Here is an 18,786-nt window from a genome sequence, read left to right on the forward strand (position 1 = left end):
TTGAAGTCCCACATCAAACTGATGCTCTGTTTAATTTTTTTAAATTTTTTTTCTTTCCTTCCTTCCTTCCTTCCTTCCTTCCTTCCTTCCTTCCTTCCTTCCTTCCTTCCTTCCTTCCTTCCTTCCTTTCTTTCTTTTTTTTTTGAGACAATCTCCCCGTCGCCCACGCTGGAGTGCAGTGTTTCGATCTCAGTGGCTCACTGTAACCTCTGCCTTCCGGGTTCAAGTGATTCTCCTGCCTCAGCCTCCCAAGTAGCTGGGATTACAGGCGCGGGCCACCACGCCCAGATAATTTTTCTATTTTTAGTAGAGATGGGGTTTTACTGTGTTGACCAGGTAGGTCTCCAACTCCTGGCCTCAAGCAATCCGCCCACCTTGGCCTCCCAAAGTTCTGAGATTACAGGCGTGAGCCACCATGCCCAGCCCTCATCCTGTGTTTATGATTTTTGTTTCTTTTTTCTCTGTATATTTCATCTTGAATAGTTTCTATTGTGTCTTCAATTCACAGATGTTTTCTTTGTGGTATTTAATCTGCCATTAATCCCAATCAGTATATTTTTCATTGTAGACATTGTAGTTTTCATCTCTAGAAGTACATTTTCAATATGTCTACTTAACTTTTTGAACATACAGAATAGTTATAACTGTTTCAATGTCCTTATCTTTTATGTCAACCTTGTCAACCATGGGTATCAGTTTGGGGTTGATTTTGATTGATTATTCTCCTTATGATGAGTCATGTTTTCCTGCTTCTGTGCCTACCTGGTCCCCATCAAGTATTTAGCAGAATACTGAGTTTCATATGTGTATAAGAAAATTACCTGAATCTGGGGAAAGATGTTAAGAAAAGATTAGGAAGAATACTGCCTAACATTCACATAGGGCTGCAAATAGTGGCTGTTCCTACCAGCCAGGCTGAAAAGATTCATAATTCATGGATCTTTGAGAAGAGTATTCAGGAAGGTCTTGCTTCAGTAGTGAGGAATAACTAGCCCCAGACTGAACATTGTTCCAGATCCACCTAAAAAATCATAAAAGCAACATCTGAAAGAATCAAACTATTTCAAAGTAATTTTAACTGCATCCCAGAACAAAGCTCAAGATTTGTAGGAATAAGAAATACCTAGAACCCAACAAGGTAAAATTAACTGAATCTCGATTTTTGAACTGCATTTCTTTAAGTAACATTAAACACCTTTCATGTGTTTATAAGCCACTTTTATATCTTTTGGTGTGTGTGAACTACCTGTTTCTGTCCTTTACCCATTTCTTTTTTGGGTTGTGATCTTCTTTGTTAGGTATCTGGCTAATACAGTTGAAGAAGATGAAGAAGAAACCAAGTATGAAATTTTTCCATGGGCTTTAGGGAAAAACTGGAGAAAATTGTTCCCTAATTTCTTAAAGTTAAGGGACCAGCTCTGGGATAGAATTGACTATAGGGCTATTGTAAGCAGGCGATGTTGTGAGGAGGTAAGAATTTTAAAAAAACTTTACATATGTAATTTTTGTTTTCTGTTTATCTAATTATCCTTGTTTTTTAAATGTGCTTCTAATGTTTTGGTATTCTGGGTTTTTTTTTTTTTTTTTTAATATGTAGAGTAGACCATTGATCATTGCCATGAATACAACTTGTGTATTACAATGTTGCTGTCTTGTTATCACCATAACTAAAAACTGTCATCCAGGCAAGCCGTGCTCACGGCTGTAGTCCCCGCACTTTGGGAGGCTGAGGCAGGTGGATCTCCTGAGGTCAGGAGTTTGAGACCAGCCTGGCCAATATGGTGAAACCCCATCTCTACTAAAAATACAAAAATTAGGCTGGGTGCAGTGGCTCATGCCTGTAATCCCAGCACTTTGGGAGGCCGAGGCGGGCAGATAACGAGGTCAGGAGATTGAGACCATCTTGACTAACATAGTGAAACCCCGTCTCTACTAAAAATGCAAAAAAATTAGCCGAGCGTGGTGGCGGACACCTGTAGTCCCACCTACTCGGGAGGCTGAGGCAGGAGAATGGTGTAAACCCAGGAGGCGGAGCTTACAGTGAGCATAGATTGCACCACTGCACTCCAGCCTGGGCGACAGAGTGAGACTCCGTCTCAAAAAAGGAAAAGAAAAAGAAAAATACAAAAATTAGCCAAATGGGGTGGCCGATGCCTGTAATCCCAGCTACTTGGGAGGCTGAGGCAGGAGAATCACTTAAACCCAGGAGGCGGAGGTTGCGGTAAGCTGAGATGGTCCACTGTACTTCAGCCTGGGCAACAGAGCAAGACTCCATCTCAAAAACAAACAAACAAAAAATTGTTATTTCTATTTTTCAGAGCAGCCTACTTCTATAGTACGTACTTTTTTTTTTTTTTTTTTGAGACAGAGTCTCGCTCTGTCGCCCAGGCTGGAGTGCAGTGCTGCAATCTCGGCTCACTGCAACCTCCGTCTCTCGGGTTCACACCATTCTCCTGCCTCAGCCTCCCGAGTAGCTGGGACTACAGGCACCCGCCACCATGCCCGGCTAATGTTTTGTATTTTTAGTAGAGACAGGGTTTCACCATGTTAGCCAGGATGGTCTCGATCTCCTGACCTCGTGATCCACCCGCCTCAGCCTCCCAAAGTGCTGGGATTACAGGCGTGAGCCACCACGCCCGGCTTATAGTAAGTGCTTTTATTTTAGTGTACTTCTGTCTAAAGGATCATCAATATATTGAAAAAGGGTGATATGAACAGACCAAAATATCTTACTTAGGATTAGAATAACACTGGAGTTGAATAATAATTTCTGCTCAATAAAGTATGTGAAATTTCAGGTTCCCAAAATTGAAACACTATTTAACATGTGTATTAAATGGTATACAATTTAAATTTTTTTAAAATCATAACTCTTTTCACATAGAATATATTGTTTCCTTGATGCTAAATCTTATTAGGATAAATCAGCAGGACACTAAAAATTTAATAATCAAGTTATTTTATCAGATGTTCTGATTTTTTTTTTTTTTTGAGACGAAGTCTCGCTCTGTCGCCCAGGCTGGAGTGCAGTGGCCGGATCTCAGCTCACTGCAAGCTCCGCCTCCCAGGTTTACGCCATTCTCCTGCCTCAGCCTCCTGAGTAGCTGGGATTACAGGCGCCTGCCACCTCGCCCGGCTAGTTTTTTGTATTTTTTAGTAGAGACGGGGTTTCACCGTGTTAGCCAGGATGGTCTCGATCTCCTGACCTCGTGATCCACCCGTCTCAGCCTCCCAAAGTGCTGGGATTACAGGCTTGAGCCACCACGCCCGGCCAAATGTTCTGATTTTTAATAAAGTCAGTATTTCAAACTACAGAAAAATTCTAGAGTAGAAAATTAAATGGAAAGCAGTGGTCACTGTAAGCTGTAGTATTAGTTCAGAAAAATATGATAAATGTGGGCTAGTTTATATACTTGCAAATCTTAAGATTTGATAGAATTAACTTATTTATTAATATACATTGACTTAGTGAGCACTTAGTAAGTATCTACCAGAAACTATATTATTTCTTTTAATTTAAAAATGGCAGCCAGGCATGGTAGCTCACATCTGTAATCCCAGCACTTTTGGAGGCTAAGGTGGCCTGGATCGCTTGAGTCCAGGAGTTCAAGACCAGCCTGGGTAACATGGCAAAACACCGTCTCCACAAAAAATACAAAAAATTAGGTAGGTGTGGTGGTGCACACCTGTAGTTCTAGCTACTTGAGAGGCTGTGGTGTGAGAATCACCTGAGCCCAGGAGATTCAGGCTGCAGTGAGCCATGATTATGCCACTGCACTCCAGCCTCAGCAACAGAGCAAGACCCTGTCCCAAAAAATAAAAATAAAAAAGGCTTGAACAATAATAGCAGTATTACATCTATTAATTACAGGCAGTAGGGATATGAATGTTTGTTATATTATTCCTAATGCTTTTTCATAATTTTAAAATTTAGCAACATTTAAAAAGATATTAATGGAACTTGTTTTTCCTCTTCAAAAAGGTCACCTTATTTAAATGAATTTAATTCCGTTATCCTTATCACAATACTTTGTTTCTTTCTGTAGCACTGAATAAAATTTGTAATTATTTATTTGCTTATCTATTGTCTAAACAATAAACTGTAAATGTAATGAAGTGAAAAATCTAGTACACTTCTAATATCTCCCATCTCTGTCCTCACACTTCAATTACAACAATCACGCATTATTCTCTTTTACTGAGAAGACAGAAGCAGAACAGACTGTCCACATGCTCACATCTTATCGTCCATCCTACCTACATGCATACCCCTATATTCTGCCTTCCCTTTGTTATTGTGAAAGAATGATCTTTGCTCCTATCCCAGTCCATTCCCTCTACTTGTGCACTAGATCTCATCTTCTCTTGCTTTCTCAAGGACATCACATTCCAGTAATTGTCCCCTTTCCAGCATTTCACATTTTTTATTTTATTCAGAATATAGAATTCAGAATATAGAATTGCTCTAAGATATCCATCAATAAAAATAAAAACGAAAACTTTATCCCCCAGCTACCACTACATTTCTCTGCTTTGCCTTCCTTATAACCAAACTCCTTGAAGAATTGCTTGTATTCTGTCTCTACTTCTGTTCTTTCCATTCTCTTTGAACCTGTTATATAAAGTCTTTTTTCCCTCATTCTGTAGAAACTTGTCAGGCCACCAAATATCTCTATATGGCCAAATCCCAAGGTTAATTTGTAGTCCTCAATCTACTCAATATAGCAGCATTTGACACTATCCCTCATTTCTTCCTGAAACACTGTTTTCACTTGGTCTTGAGGATACCAGGTTTTTTTCAGTCACTTTTGCCAGTTCCTTTTTACCTCACCAACTTCATTAGAGTGCCCCAGGGCTGACTTAGGATCTCTTCTCCTTTCTATTGGTATTAACTTATTAGGTGACCCCATTCACTCTCAAGGCTTTAACACTAACAACTAATAATTTCTTCCAATTCCAGATCTGCATACCAAATCGCCTGTTGATATTTTTTGTGTAATTGATACCTCAAACTTAACATGCCTAAAATTGAACTCCTGACTCCTTGACACAGACCTCCAGATCTGCTCCTCCTGCAGTCTTCCACATATTCATAAGTAGCAACTCTATCATTTTAGTTGCTCGGGCCAAAACAATTATTTCCATTTACCCTTCTTTTTCTTATATTTGTACGTTGAAAAAATATCCAGCATCCTACCATTTCTCACCACCTCCACCACTAATAGTGTACTTTTAAATTGTCACCTCTTGCCTCAATTACTGGCATAAGTTTCCAAATAGTCTCTCCCACCCCCCACCTTTTTTTTTTAAAAAAAAGACAGGGTCTTACTCTGTTACCCAGGCAGGAGTGCAGTGGTGTGATCATGGCTCACTGCAGCCTTAACCTCCTAGACTCAAGTGATCTCCTGCCTTAGCCTCCCAAGTAGCTGAGACTACAGGCATGTGCCACCATGCCCAGCCAATTTATTTTTTGTAGAGATGGGATCTCGCTATGTTGCCCAGGCTGGTCTCAAACTCCTGTGCCCAAGCAATCCTCCCACCTTGGCCTCCCAAAGTGCTGGGATTGCAGGTGTGAGCCACCATACGCAGCTATAATCTATTCTTCATACAGCTGCCAGAGTAATTTTTTTTTTTTTTTTTTTTTTAGGTAAGTCAAATAATGACTTCTCTATTCAAAAGCCTCCAGTATCTTCCAGTCATACATAGGGTAAAAGACAAAGTCCCTGTCATGGTCCAACATGGTCTATCAGCCCTCCTCTCTTATCTCTTTGATTTCATCTCAAATCTTTGCTCTTCCATTCAAGCTACACCAGCCTCCTTACCTCAAAGATACCAGTTACACTCCCATCTCATGGTCTTTGCACTTACTATTCCCATAACCTAGAATGTTGTTCCCCAGATGTCAGTATGCTTCACTTCCTAACTACATTCAGGATTCTGCTTAAATGTCACCTCAGAGAGACCTCTCCTTATCACCTTATATAGAGTAGTATCTCCCTCCATGGAATAGAAGTGCCCTCACAATTATGTTCAATTGAATTTTGACAAGGGTACCAAGAAAATTCAATGGGGAAAGTGTAGTCTTTTCAACAAATGGTGCTGGGACGACTGGATATCTACATGCAAAATAATGAAGCCGAACCTCTGGTTCATACCATATATAAAAATTAACTCAAAATGGATCAAAGACCTAAATGTAAAACCTAAAACCATAAAACTCTTAGAAGAAAACATAGAGATAAGTCTTCATGACCTTGAATTAGGTTTCTTAGATATGATACCAAAAGTAACAAGTAACAAAAGAAGATATAAAATAGACATCATCAAAATTAAAACTTTTTGTCCTTCAAAGGATACCAAGTGAAGAGATGACCTACAAAATGAAAAAAATGTTTTTGCAAGTCATCTATTTGATAAGTGTCTTGTATCTAGAAATATAAAGAGCTTTACAACTTAACAATAAAAAGACAATCAATTTAAAAAATGGGCAAAGAATCCAAATAGACATTTCTCCAAAGTATGCAAATTGCTAACACACACACACACACACACACACACACACACACTTGAAAAGATGTTCAACATCATTAGCTATCAGGAATTGCAAATCAAAAGCACCATGAGATATTACTTCACACCCACTATGATGGCTATAAACAAAAATAAAAGTATTGGAGAGGATGTGGAGATACTGGAACACTCATACATTTCTTATGGAAATGTAAAATGGGGAAGTTGCTTTGCATACAGTCTGACAATTCCTCACAAGGCTAACATAAAGTTACCATATGACCCAGAAAGTCTAGTCCTAGCTATATATGCCAAAGGATAAAAACAAAACTATGTCCACATAAAAAACTTTAACATGAATGTTCATAGCATTATTCATAATAGCCAAAGTAGAAACAACATAAATGTCCATCGGCTGACAGAATGGATAAACAAAATAAGGTATATCCCTACAATGAAATATTACTTGGCAATTAAAAGGAATGAAGTACCTGGTACAAACTACAATGCAGGTAACCTTGAAAAGATTATGCTACATAAAAGAAGCCTGTCACAAAGGACAACATATTGTATGATTCAATTTATATGAAAGGTCCAGAATAGACAAATTCAGAGACACAAAGTAGATTAGTAGTTACTATGGGCGACAGAAAGGAGAAAATGGAGTGTGATTGCTTTATTTATAGAGTGATGAAAATATTTCAAAATTGAGTGTGGTTATGGTTGCTCAACTCTGAATATATTGAATATCATTGAATTGTACATTTCAATTGGGTGAATTGTAAGGTATTTTAATTACATTTCAAAGCTGTTAAAATTAAAAGTAGTTCCTCCTACTATTACTCTGTATTCCCTTTCTCAGTTCCAATTTTCCTCATAGCACTCAACCATCATATAACAGACTCCTTTTTACTTATTTATCTTGCTAACAAACTTCCTCCCACTAAAATACAGATTCCAAGAGAGCAGGATCTTTGTTTTGCTTTTGTTTGTTTGTTTTGTTTTGTTTTTGTTTTTGAGACAGGGTCTCATTCTGTTACCCAGGCTGCAGGCTACAGTGTGCAATCATAGCTCACTGCAACCTTGAACTCTTGGGCTCAAGCAATCCTCCCACCTTGGCCTCCCAAAGTTCTGGGATTACAGACGTGAGCCACAGTGCCTGACCCTATTTTGGTTTTTTTTATTTTTTTTTATTTTTTTTTTTAATTTTTAGACAGAGTTACATTCTGTCACGCAGGCCGGAGTGCAGTGGCGCAATCTCGGCTCACTGCAACCTCCACCTCCTGGGTTCAAGCAATTCTCCTGCCTCAGTCTCCCAAGTAGCTAGGATTATAGCTGGGATTACAGGCATGCACCACTACGCCCAGCTATTTTGTATTTTTAGTAGAGACAGGGTTTTCACCATGGTGGCCAGGCTGGTCTCAAACTCCTGATCTCAAGTGATCCACCTGCCTCAGCCTCCCAAAGTGCTGGATTACAGGTGTGAATACCCAGCCGTATTTTGTTCTTATCCTATCTCCAGAGCCTAGAACAGTGCCTGGCACATAGTGGGTAGTCAATAAATATTTGTTGACTGATCAAATGAATAGAACTTCCAATTCTGTTTCATACCTTCTTATCCATGAAATAGGGAAACAATAAACTATAATTATTCACTGAGCTCACTTTGCACTGCCTCTTACTCCAGTGGCAGATAGAGAAGCTGTTTTTTGGCTGTTCCAACAAGGTACATTTGAATCATGTTGGAGTATAGAAAAGGTAACTGCCTAGTAGATTTTATCCTGTTCTGTTAAGTGTTCACTGGACAACTACTTTATCAATAACACACCAAGTTCAGTGCCCTGGGAGTTTATTGTAAAGAAGTATTATTTCACCCCATTCCCATTCCTGAAGTAGCAAGACATACTGTTGAAAATTTAACTATTCTATACATTTGTTACTGAAAGCCTAGCATACTGCCAAATGAAACATTTCTTTAGTCTCATATCCTAAAATAACCTCGTTAGGATAGTAGCTACAAACTAGCTTACAATAATAATACTTTACATTTGCATAGTGCTTTACAAATTATGACTTTTCCCAGAAATTATCACACAAATAGCTGTGAGGGTGGTGGCATCCCCATTTCACAGCTAATGAAACTGAGGACCAAAGAGGCTGGGATTTACTCAAAATCACAGAAGTGGCAGATGCAGAACATCTAATGACTTCCTAGTGTTCTCTTTTTTCTGTGACATCTAGCCTCCATATAAGCTTCTCATATTGGTTAGTTTAGAAAATGCATTTATATCTTGTCTTGGGAATTAAATAGCCTCGGTATTCTCTCCGTTTCACAGATGCAAAAACTGTGGCTTAGTAAGATTGTGATTTGTCCATGGCCATGAAGTTAATAAGTAGCAGACCCAACGTACTTAAACTTAGTGCTCTTTGCATTATACACCACTGACATAAGAAAGAACAAGTGCTGTCTTTTCAAATAATGAGTTTTGTAATTTGTCTCTTTTATTTTTTTAATCTTGGCTGCAAAGAAGCTAATAGCCAGGTATTATCCTTGACCACATCGACTCTATTACATTTTATTACTGGCATGTCTGCTTTCCCCTTTTAGTCGAAATTTCCCTTTTGGGTCTAAATTCAATGAAATTTTTCCCCCTTTTTTGTCAGCTGCCTCATTCTTTTTTGGAAAGAGATGAGGTGTGATTAAATTGGAAAATATATGTAGGGCTTCTCCAGAAAAGAGTGGACTATTTCTTTGTTTATTCTGATTTTTATCTTCTTACCTGATGATCTTATCAACAACTCCTTTGAGGTGGGATTTTATTACATTGGTGATGGCTTAATTTCTAAACTGGTTCACACATTAGGGAGGATGCCTATCTAATGAGAGAGTTAGACTACACTTCCAGCCCCTTTCATGCATCATGGAGGGTAGCAATTTAATTAAGAAGTTTTTCTCTATTCCAGTTAATATTCTGGCCAAGATGCCACAATATCATCATAGCTGAGTTCTTCACTATCTATTACTTGATTCCAGATTAGGAATTTAGAAAGCAATGAGATAAGTAGTATGTTTTGATAGAATAATCCAATGACAGTATGCAGAAGAGATCCAATATAGGGAATGTATTGGAAACTGCTAAACTTGCTATAGCGGGAAACAAGGGTGTGACGAAAATTGATAGCAGTGCTGAAGAAAATGAAACACATGTTAGAAATGTTAAAAAATTATAATTATCATTACCTAGTGACCAGTTGGATATAGGGTACATTGGAGAGGGAACTGTCAGTTTCAAATCTATATAACAGGAAGAGTAATGGGTTCCATAATGGAAATAAGGAAGGCTACAGAAGCAAACTGGATTCTTTGGGGAGATAAAGGAATTTGGTATATAGACATGAATTTAAGGCAGTAACTGGATGTAATTAAATGAATGGTCAACAGGTATGGTAAAAGTCATTACATATAAATGATGCTTAGAGTATTTAAGAGATTCAAGGTGAAAGTAATATTAATACTTTTAAAGAACTTTCCAGGCACTGTTCTAAGTATTGCCCATGTATTAACTCTCACAATTCTTAAATCTAGCTAGGTAATCCCAGATAAGAAACTTAAGGAACAGAGAGGTTAAGTGACTTCTCCAAGGACACACAATAATTAAAGCAGCACTCCAGTATTCAAACCAAGGCAGTCTGACTCCAGAGTCAGTGCTTTTTTTTTTGTTTTGTTTTGTTTTTAAATTTTTTATGCCTATATCTGTCTCCTCCCCATTCCTCCCCATTCTCCTCCCTGACAGGGAGAGGAGAAGCTGACTGGGTTGGTTTTGAAAGTCAGTGCTTTTAACACCTATACTTTACTACCTCTTGAGATCACAGAGAGGGAGAGTATATACACAGAAAAACAGAGGGCCAAGTATCAAATTTTAGGAACACTGTTGCCCAGGCTGGGTTTCGAACTCCTCAGCTCAAGCAATCCACCTGCCTCAGCCTTCTAAAGTGTTGGGATTACAGGCGTGAGCCACCGCACCCATTCCCATCTTTGCTATTTTATTTTTCCTTTTTTTTTTTTTTTTTTTTTTGAGATGGAGTCTCGCTCTGTCGCCCAGGCTAGAGTGCAGTGGGGTGATCTCTGCCCACTGCAAGCTCCACCTCCCAGGTTCATGCCACTCTCCTGCCTCAGCCTCCCAAGTAGCTGGGACTACAGGCACTCGCAACCACGCCCGGCTAATTTTTTTTGTATTTTTAGTAGAGATGGGGTTTCACCGTGTTAGCCAGGATGGTCTTGATCGCCTGACCTCATGATCTGCCTGCCTTGGCCTCCCAAAATGCTGGGATTACAGGTGTGAGCCACCGTGCCTGGCCAATTAATTGTTTTTTAACCCAATACATTCCAAAGTTAAGAATTACATATTGTTTTGGAGTAACTGTATTATCTTTCCCAAACTTAGAATATTCAGAATTGAAAAATAAATACCCCAATAACCTGGAAGGTTGCTTCAGTCCTATTTCCTGTTTAAAATAATTTACTTTGTCGATTATTGTCTTAAAGATCCAAGCAATGAGTCACTTTTTAGTGATGATCCTCCCAGCCTTATCTGGAAGTGTTTTGTTTTATAAATCAGCAATTTGGATTTTTATCTTCACTTTAGAGACAGTTGTTCTTGAGTTATAATTTTTGAACTCAATTTTAGTAAATTTTGAAATATTACTAAAATTCTAAAAGTAAGCTTTCCATTATAGGTTATGGCCATTGCACCAACCCATTATATCTGGCAAAGAGAACGCTCTGTTCATCACAGTGGAGCTGTCAGAAACTACAACAGAGATGAAGTTCAGCTGCCCCGGGGACCTAGTGCCACACCAGTAGATTGTTCACTCTGTGGTAAAAAAAGAAGATATGTTAGACTGGGATTGTCTTCATCATCATCTTTATCCAGTCATACAGCAGGGGTGACAGAAAAACATTCTCAGGAATCATACAACTCACTGTCAATGGACATAATAGATGATCCTTCTCAAGCTTATACCAGTTCTCAAGGTATGATTTAGTAATATGCCAGAATTAGATTTATGCATGTTGTTTACTGAGCTCTAGTCAGTCCTTGCTGGCAGGGATACATAATAATTTATATACTTCAACAATATGAGTTAAATTAATCTTGAAACTTTCTCCCCTTTCAGTTACTTTTTGTCTTGTGTCCATATCTGTTTTGTAGTGACCCAACTAAACAGATTTTTAATGTGACCTATGTTAAGTTGAAAACTAATGCACCATAAGCCTCAGTATTTTAAGAGCCTGAATCATTTTTTTGAAATGTTTATTTTGTTCAAAAGGGTTTCAAGAAGAAAATAAATTTACTTGTAATCTCACCTTCCAACTATTGGTTTCCTTCTGTATACTTTTCTAACAAAATTAGAACCATACTATATCTAGGCTTGCTTTTTTCATTTATCACAAAGTATTTTCCTATGTCATTACTGAGTCCTCCAAAACCAGTTTCTTTTTTTTTTTTTTGAAACAGAGTCTGACTCTGTTGCCCAGGCTGGAGTGCAGTGGGACAATCTCTGCTCACTGCAGCCTCCACCTCCCGGATTTGGCTGATTCTCATGCCTCAGCCTCCTAAGTATCTCGGATTATAGACATGTGCCACCATGCCCAGATAGTTTTTGTGTTTTTAGTAGTGAAGGGTTTCACCATGTTGGCCAGGCTGGTCTCGAACTCCTGGCCTCAAGTGATCTGTCTTTCTCAGCCTCCTAAAATGCTGGGATTACGGGCGTGAGCTACCGCACCCAGCCCAAAACCTGATTTTAAATTCTGATGTGGTATAAGTACCATAATTTCTTTATATATTTCATTTTGTTGGGATTTAAGTGGCTTTCAGCAATAGTGTATTAATTAGAAAAGAATCTTATTAGCTGGAAAAAATACAACTGCACCATAATTTCGTTCAAATTATTTTATATATAGTATTATCTGACATTTATTTTCTAGAAATGTCTAGAAATAGCACTAGAATAATATTCTACTACTATCAGTGATCCTTTCTACTTACAAAGCCTTCCAGATTTTCACCCATCTCAAGACAGGGCAGACAGATTTTTCATGGTCCTTTCTAATTCTATCATGAGAAATTAACACACCTGCATTATTTCAGAATTTTACCTATTTGTTTTTACCACAAAGAGATTAATAGTGGCTACTGAAGCTTTACTAAGGGAGAAACTAGACCATAAGATTCTTGAAGATAGGGGTTATGCCTCAGTCATTGTTCTATTTCTTGACCATAGTAATCACTCAACAAATTTGCACTGCAGTATATAGTCTCTTCCTTTTCAACATCTTCAGGCATATTTTTTATTATGCTGAGGCAAGAGGATCACTTGAGGCCAGGAGTTTGAGACCATCCTGGGAAACACAGCAAGACCCCATCTATTTAAAAAAATTGTCTTTTAGCATCCTTCCTCTCCCAGCTTCCTTTACTCTTTGATCCTTATAATAGGTAAGCTTTACTGAATGTTTACAATGTCCAAGGCAATATATAATGCATTTTGTATTCATAATATCATTTAATATTCACAGCCAACTTTAGGGTGAATACTATACCTCCACTCAGCAGATAAGGAAACTAAAGCTTAGAGAAGTTAAATAATTTGCCCAAAGAGCTGGAGTGACATGTGAACCCAGGTCTCTGACTCAAAACTAGAGCCTGAATTCCTAAATATTATGGTCTACTGCCCTTTTGATGCAATCCTGCCATTGGTAGTGAAAATAAGCTGCCACAGAAGCCTTCTAGCCGACTACTAAGGAAGTGGCGAAAGCATTAAGAACCAAGTCCCTGCTGAAAGGCTACATGAAGTGAGCTGGGAGAGAGTTCCAAGAATTTGAACAGATATTTACAGAAAGCAAAAGAGAAGCAGTTATACGTATTTTATTCCGACCAACCACTGTAGATATCAACGGTAATAACCCTCCATAGTATAGGCCTTGACATCTCAACAGGAAATTTGAGTGCACCCAGGGAAGAGGGGGCTCTGCCAGTCAGTATACTTTGGAGAAAAAATAAAGGTCTTTGAGGGATTGTGGATGAAAAGTGGGGTATTAACTTAGGGGAGTTGTAGAAGGAACTGTGTGCTTTCATCCTTTAACTGGGTGAAAGCCATGATTTAGGATTTATAGGTCCTATACAGGAAGGAACAAATATTTACCCAAAGCCATTTTATTCTGAGTATTAACCCATGGTTAACTGTAAAACTCTTTGTTTCAGGATGTCAGAGGGTAAGCAATACAAAGGAAAATTGATTGTATACATATTTTACCGGTAAAAATATACATTCATTTTCCTCCTATAGTTTTAATGGAGAGTGAGCTCATTGGAAGTAGAGGGGAGAGTGCAGGATAATAGGGACACACGATGCTACAGGAGTGGGATGAGTCTCTCACCGCCTAAACCGCTGCTGAGCTGGTGACCTCTACTAGCAAACTTTTCTTCCTCCAGTCCACCTAAGGTTGGAATCATCTGATAGTATGTGGTTGCAAAAAACTGAATTCAGCATTCTCCAAGAAAGACACAAAAAGTTTATGCTCTGCTTTAGACTTCTGTGCTAAACTTAGCATAGATGGTGATCAGTGCTTCCATCTTTCTTTCAAACACAAGCAAGCAACTCCTCAATTTGCAGGTAAAGACATATTTTCCCACCTTAAAATATTTTTTGTTAAAACAATACATTTAAATAAAAGTTTTAGATAAACATGTTTATGACATTTATTAAGAACAAACTGTTTTTCAATTTGAAAAGGTGGGGTAAAAATACTGTCAAAAATTTGACTTTTGGGGCTGGACACGGTGGCTCGTGCCTGTAATCCCAGCACTTTGGGAGGCCAAGAGGGGGCAGATCACCTGAGGTCAGGAGTTCTAGACTAGCCTGGCCAACATGGTAAAACCCTGTCTCTACTAAAAATACAAAAATTAGCTGGGCGTGGTGGTGCATGCCTGTAATCCCAGCTACTCGGGAGGCTGAGGCAGGAGAATCACTTGAACCTGGGAGGTGGAGGTTGCAGTGAGCTGAGATGCTGCCACTGTACTCCAGCCTGTGTGAAAAGAGCAAAACTTTGTCTCAAAAATAATAATAATTTTTAAAAATGACTTTTGGGAAGGATAGAGGAAGCATTCTTTTTTTTTAGGTGAAACATTCTTTACATATTTATATACATGACAATCACCAATCACATACTAGATACTTAATCTCATTTAACACCCAACCCCCTAAGAAATCTTGAAGTGGCCTTATTATATTCATTTTACTGATGAAAAAATAAACTCAGAAAAGTCACACCATTACCAGGTAAAACAATAACAGAAACAAGATGGGAACCCAGTTCTATCTGAATATATAACATATTTTTATAATAACTAAACTACAATTGTTTCTCCTGACCATATGCTGTTGTAAGCTTTATGATGCCTGGGCTGGTCCATGTGAAACATAGATATATATTATGTATTATCTGAGGACCCATGAGATTTTAAAGCGAAGTCAAGGGAAAAAATATATACCAAGCTTTAGCCCTGGATCATATAGGGAGGCATGTAACATTCCAACTGTTAAATAATCTAAAAACCAAATAATTTTTCCTCAGAAATAAACCATTCTTTGAATTTTCTTATTTTTGTCATTACCACTGTTCTAGTCATCCAGGTTTAAAATTCTTACACTTAATGAAGGCATAATTAGGGCATATAAGTTAATAATGTGATAAGGGCTATGCAAAGTATATGATCAACATTGAGGAACACAAAAGATTTCAGAATTCTGTGGGGTGAGAGGTTTGGTGAAGGTTTTTCAAAGTAAGATATTAGCTGGGCATTGACTGAGTCCTGTTTTGCCCAGAGAATTAAGGGAAGGGTCTTCTGAATAGCAGACAGAAGTTTGAAAATACAGCTGGTCCTTGACTTACCTATGGTTGCTATACGCATTCAGTGGAAAGCTGTATCATGGTCTCTCTTGATGCTGGGCAGAGGCAGTGAGCTAGCTGCAGCTTCCAGGCAGCCATGAAATCATGAGAGTAAACAACTAATTTTTGACAGTGTACTGTATTGCCAGATGATGCTGCCCAACTGTAGCCTAATGTAAGTGTTCTGAGCACATTAAGGTAGGCTAGGCTAAGCTGTGATGTTTGGTGGTTAGCTGTATTACATGCATCTTTTTAAAAATATTTTTTGCCGGGTGCAGTGGCTCACCTGTGTAATCCCAACACTTTGGGAGGCCGAGGCAGACGGATCACCTGAGGTCAGGAGTTCGAGACCAAACTGACCAATATGGTAAAATCTACTAAAAATACAAAATTTAGCTGGGCGTGGTGGCGGGCGCCTGGCCTTAAACAATCCTCCACCTCTACCTCCCAAAGTGCTGGGATTACAAGTGTGAGCTACTGTGCCCAGCCAAATGCTTTTTTTCCCCACCAGACAGGATCTTGCTCTGTCACCTGGGCTAGAGTGTAGTAATGTGATCATGGCTCACTGTAGCCTCAACCTCCTCTGATTCAAGTGATCCTCCTACCTCAGCCTCCTGAGTAGCTGGCACTACAGGCATGTGCCACCATGCCCAGCTTTTTTTTTTTTTTTTTTTTTTTTTGGTAGAAACTTCCTATGTTGCCCAGACTGGTGCTGGTCTCGGACTCCTGACCTCAAGCAATCCTCCCACCTTGGCCTCTCAAAGTGCTGGGGTTACAGATGTAAATCACTGCACCTGGCCCAAATGCATTTTTTACTTAATGATATCTTCAAGTCACAAGTGTTTGTTGGGACATAACCCCATTGTAAGTCAAAAAGTCTCGATATATACATTTTCTCTCTGCATCCAATGAATTACTAGCTTATCTGGTTCTTCTTTCATAATATTTTGTTTGTTTCTTTGTTTGTTTGAGATGGAGTTTTGCTCTTGTTGCCCAGGCTGGAGTGCAATGGTGCGATCTCAGCTCACCGCAACCTCCGTCTCCCAGGTTCAGGCAATTCTTGTGCCTCAGCCTCCCCAGTAGCTGGGATGACAGGCAAGCTCCACCACACCCAGCTAATTTTTATATTTTTAGTAGAGACAGGGTTTCACTATGTTGGCCAGGCTGGTCTCGAACTCCTGACCTCAGGTGACCCACCTGTCTCAGCCTTCCAAAGTGCTGGGCTTACAGGCGTGAGCCACCCTGCCCGAACTGTCTGCTCATTTTCTACTATTAATCACCTTATATATGTATTACTATGAAAGCTCTGATTTAAGTTTTTTTCCTCCAGTTAAATTCTCATAGACACCACTAACAGATTAACTTAAAATATCTTTTACATGACTATAGAAACTTCAGAAGTTCCTACTGCCTCTGAAAATATGAAGTTCAAAATGAAAGCCTCCCACAATCCCAGAACTATATACTATGTATACCTAAATTTCCCTCTAGAACAACCAAGTCAACAGACAAAACAATACATGATCCTTGGCTGGGCATGATGGCTCACGCCTGTAATCCCAGCACTTCGGGAGGCTGAAGCAGGCAGATCACTTGAGGTCAGGAGCTCGAGACCAGCCTGGCCAACATGGTGAAACCCTGTCTCTACTAAAAATAGAAAAATTAGCCAGGCGTGGTGGTGGTGCATGCCTGTAATTCCAGCTACTCCAGAGGCTGAGGCAGGAGAATCGCTTGAACCTGAGAGGTGGAGGTTGCAGTGAGCTGAGACTGCACCACTGCACTCCAGCCTGGGTGACAGAGCGAGATGCTGTCTCAAAAAACAAAAACATGATCCAGTGTAGGCTTAAAGATATCAGGAAACTTCTAGTGACTATTTACTGGGCATAAAAGGTAGAGCCCCTGGAAGGCATTGGGATGACAGTTTTCAGTCAGTCTCAAATATTTAGTTTACAGGACAGCCAGACGTGGACGTAGAAAACTAACATTAGAAGGTATTTGTCCCGGCCGGGCACAGTGGCTCAAGCCTGTAATCCCAGCACTTTGGGAGGCTGAGACGGGCGGATCATGAGGTCAGGAGATCGAGACCATCCTGGCTAACACAGTGAAACGCCGTCTCTACTAAAAAAAAATACAAAAAACTAGCCGGGCGAGGTGGTGGGCGCCTGTAGTCCCAGCTACTTGGGAGGCTGAGGCAGGAGAATGGCGTAAACCCGAGAGGCGGAACTTGCAGTGAGCTGAGATCCGGCCACTGCACTCCAGCCTGGGTGACAGAGCGAGACTCCGTCTCAAAAAAAAAAAAAAAAAAAAAAAAAGAAGGTATCTGTCCCATAAACCAGACTGTAAACACACTTGTTTGGAGGAGGGCTGAAGAAAGGGCTTAAGCTGGGCCTTGATTGACTAGAATGGACAACTACCAAAGAAAAAGAAGAGAAATAGAAGAAAACTACAAAAAAAAAAAAAAAAGGGGGGGGGGGGGGGGAACTGAGGGAAAATGAATGGATACTGTTAAAAAGGTCTTGTTCAATTCAACATCTGCTGAGCACCATGTGCCAAACAGAAACTAAGTATTCTCCAAGAAACAGGAGTGAAGGGCAGAACTTTTCTTGGCTCTTTAAGCCAGCCCCTTCTCAAAGTAGACAATTGGGGACTGACACATAATAGGCATTCAAAGCATTAAATGAATGACATAATTTCATTACTAGCTAAATAGAAGGGTAGAAGAAAAGGGAGTATTCCATGATGGAATTAAAAAATGGACGTCAGGCCAGGCGTAGTGGCTCATGCCTGTAGTCCCAGCAGTTTGGGTGGCTGAGCCAGGTGGATCACTTGAGGTCAGGAGTTTGAGATCAGCCTGGCCAACATGGTGAAACCCTCTCTCTACTAAAAATACAAAAATTAGCCAGGCATGGTAGCGTGTGCCTGTAATCCCAGCTACTTGGGAGGCTAAGGCAGGAGAATTGCTTGAACCTAGGAGGCAGAGGTTGCAGTGAGCCAAGACCGTGCCATTGCACTCCAGCTTGGGCGACAGGGCGAGACTCTGTCTCAAAAAAAGAAGCACTTCAGAGCTTCTATATAGTCATGCGCTACATAATGACATTTCACTCAAGGTGGGACTGCATACAGGATGGTTTTCCCCTAAGATTATAATGGCCGGGCACGGTGGCTCACACCTGTAATCCTAGAACTTTGGGAGGCTGAGGCAGGTGGACGGATCACTTAAGGTCAGGAGTTTGAGACCAGCCTGGCTAACGTGGTGAAACCCTGTCTCCTAAAAAAATACAAAAATTAGCCGGGCATGATGGCACATGCCTGTAGTCCCAGATACT

The 18,786-nt window shown here is 39.7% G+C and overlaps 1 protein-coding gene across 2 annotated transcripts in view; it reads left to right on the top strand.

Moving 5' to 3' along the window:
- SPDYA (speedy/RINGO cell cycle regulator family member A) overlaps positions 1-18,786 on the top strand; it is a 39,215-nt gene that overhangs the window by 17,425 nt on the left and 3,004 nt on the right. For both annotated transcript variants that reach the window (XM_003908456.3, XM_017947404.3), the window contains exons 5-6: positions 1,299-1,470; positions 11,248-11,545. In XM_003908456.3, the coding sequence (XP_003908505.1) occupies positions 1,299-1,470; positions 11,248-11,545 (470 nt within the window). The remainder of the gene's footprint in view (positions 1-1,298; positions 1,471-11,247; positions 11,546-18,786) is intronic.

Source organism: Papio anubis, chromosome 14 (assembly GCF_008728515.1).
Source record: "Papio anubis isolate 15944 chromosome 14, Panubis1.0, whole genome shotgun sequence".
Classification (NCBI taxonomy): domain Eukaryota; kingdom Metazoa; phylum Chordata; class Mammalia; order Primates; family Cercopithecidae; genus Papio; species Papio anubis.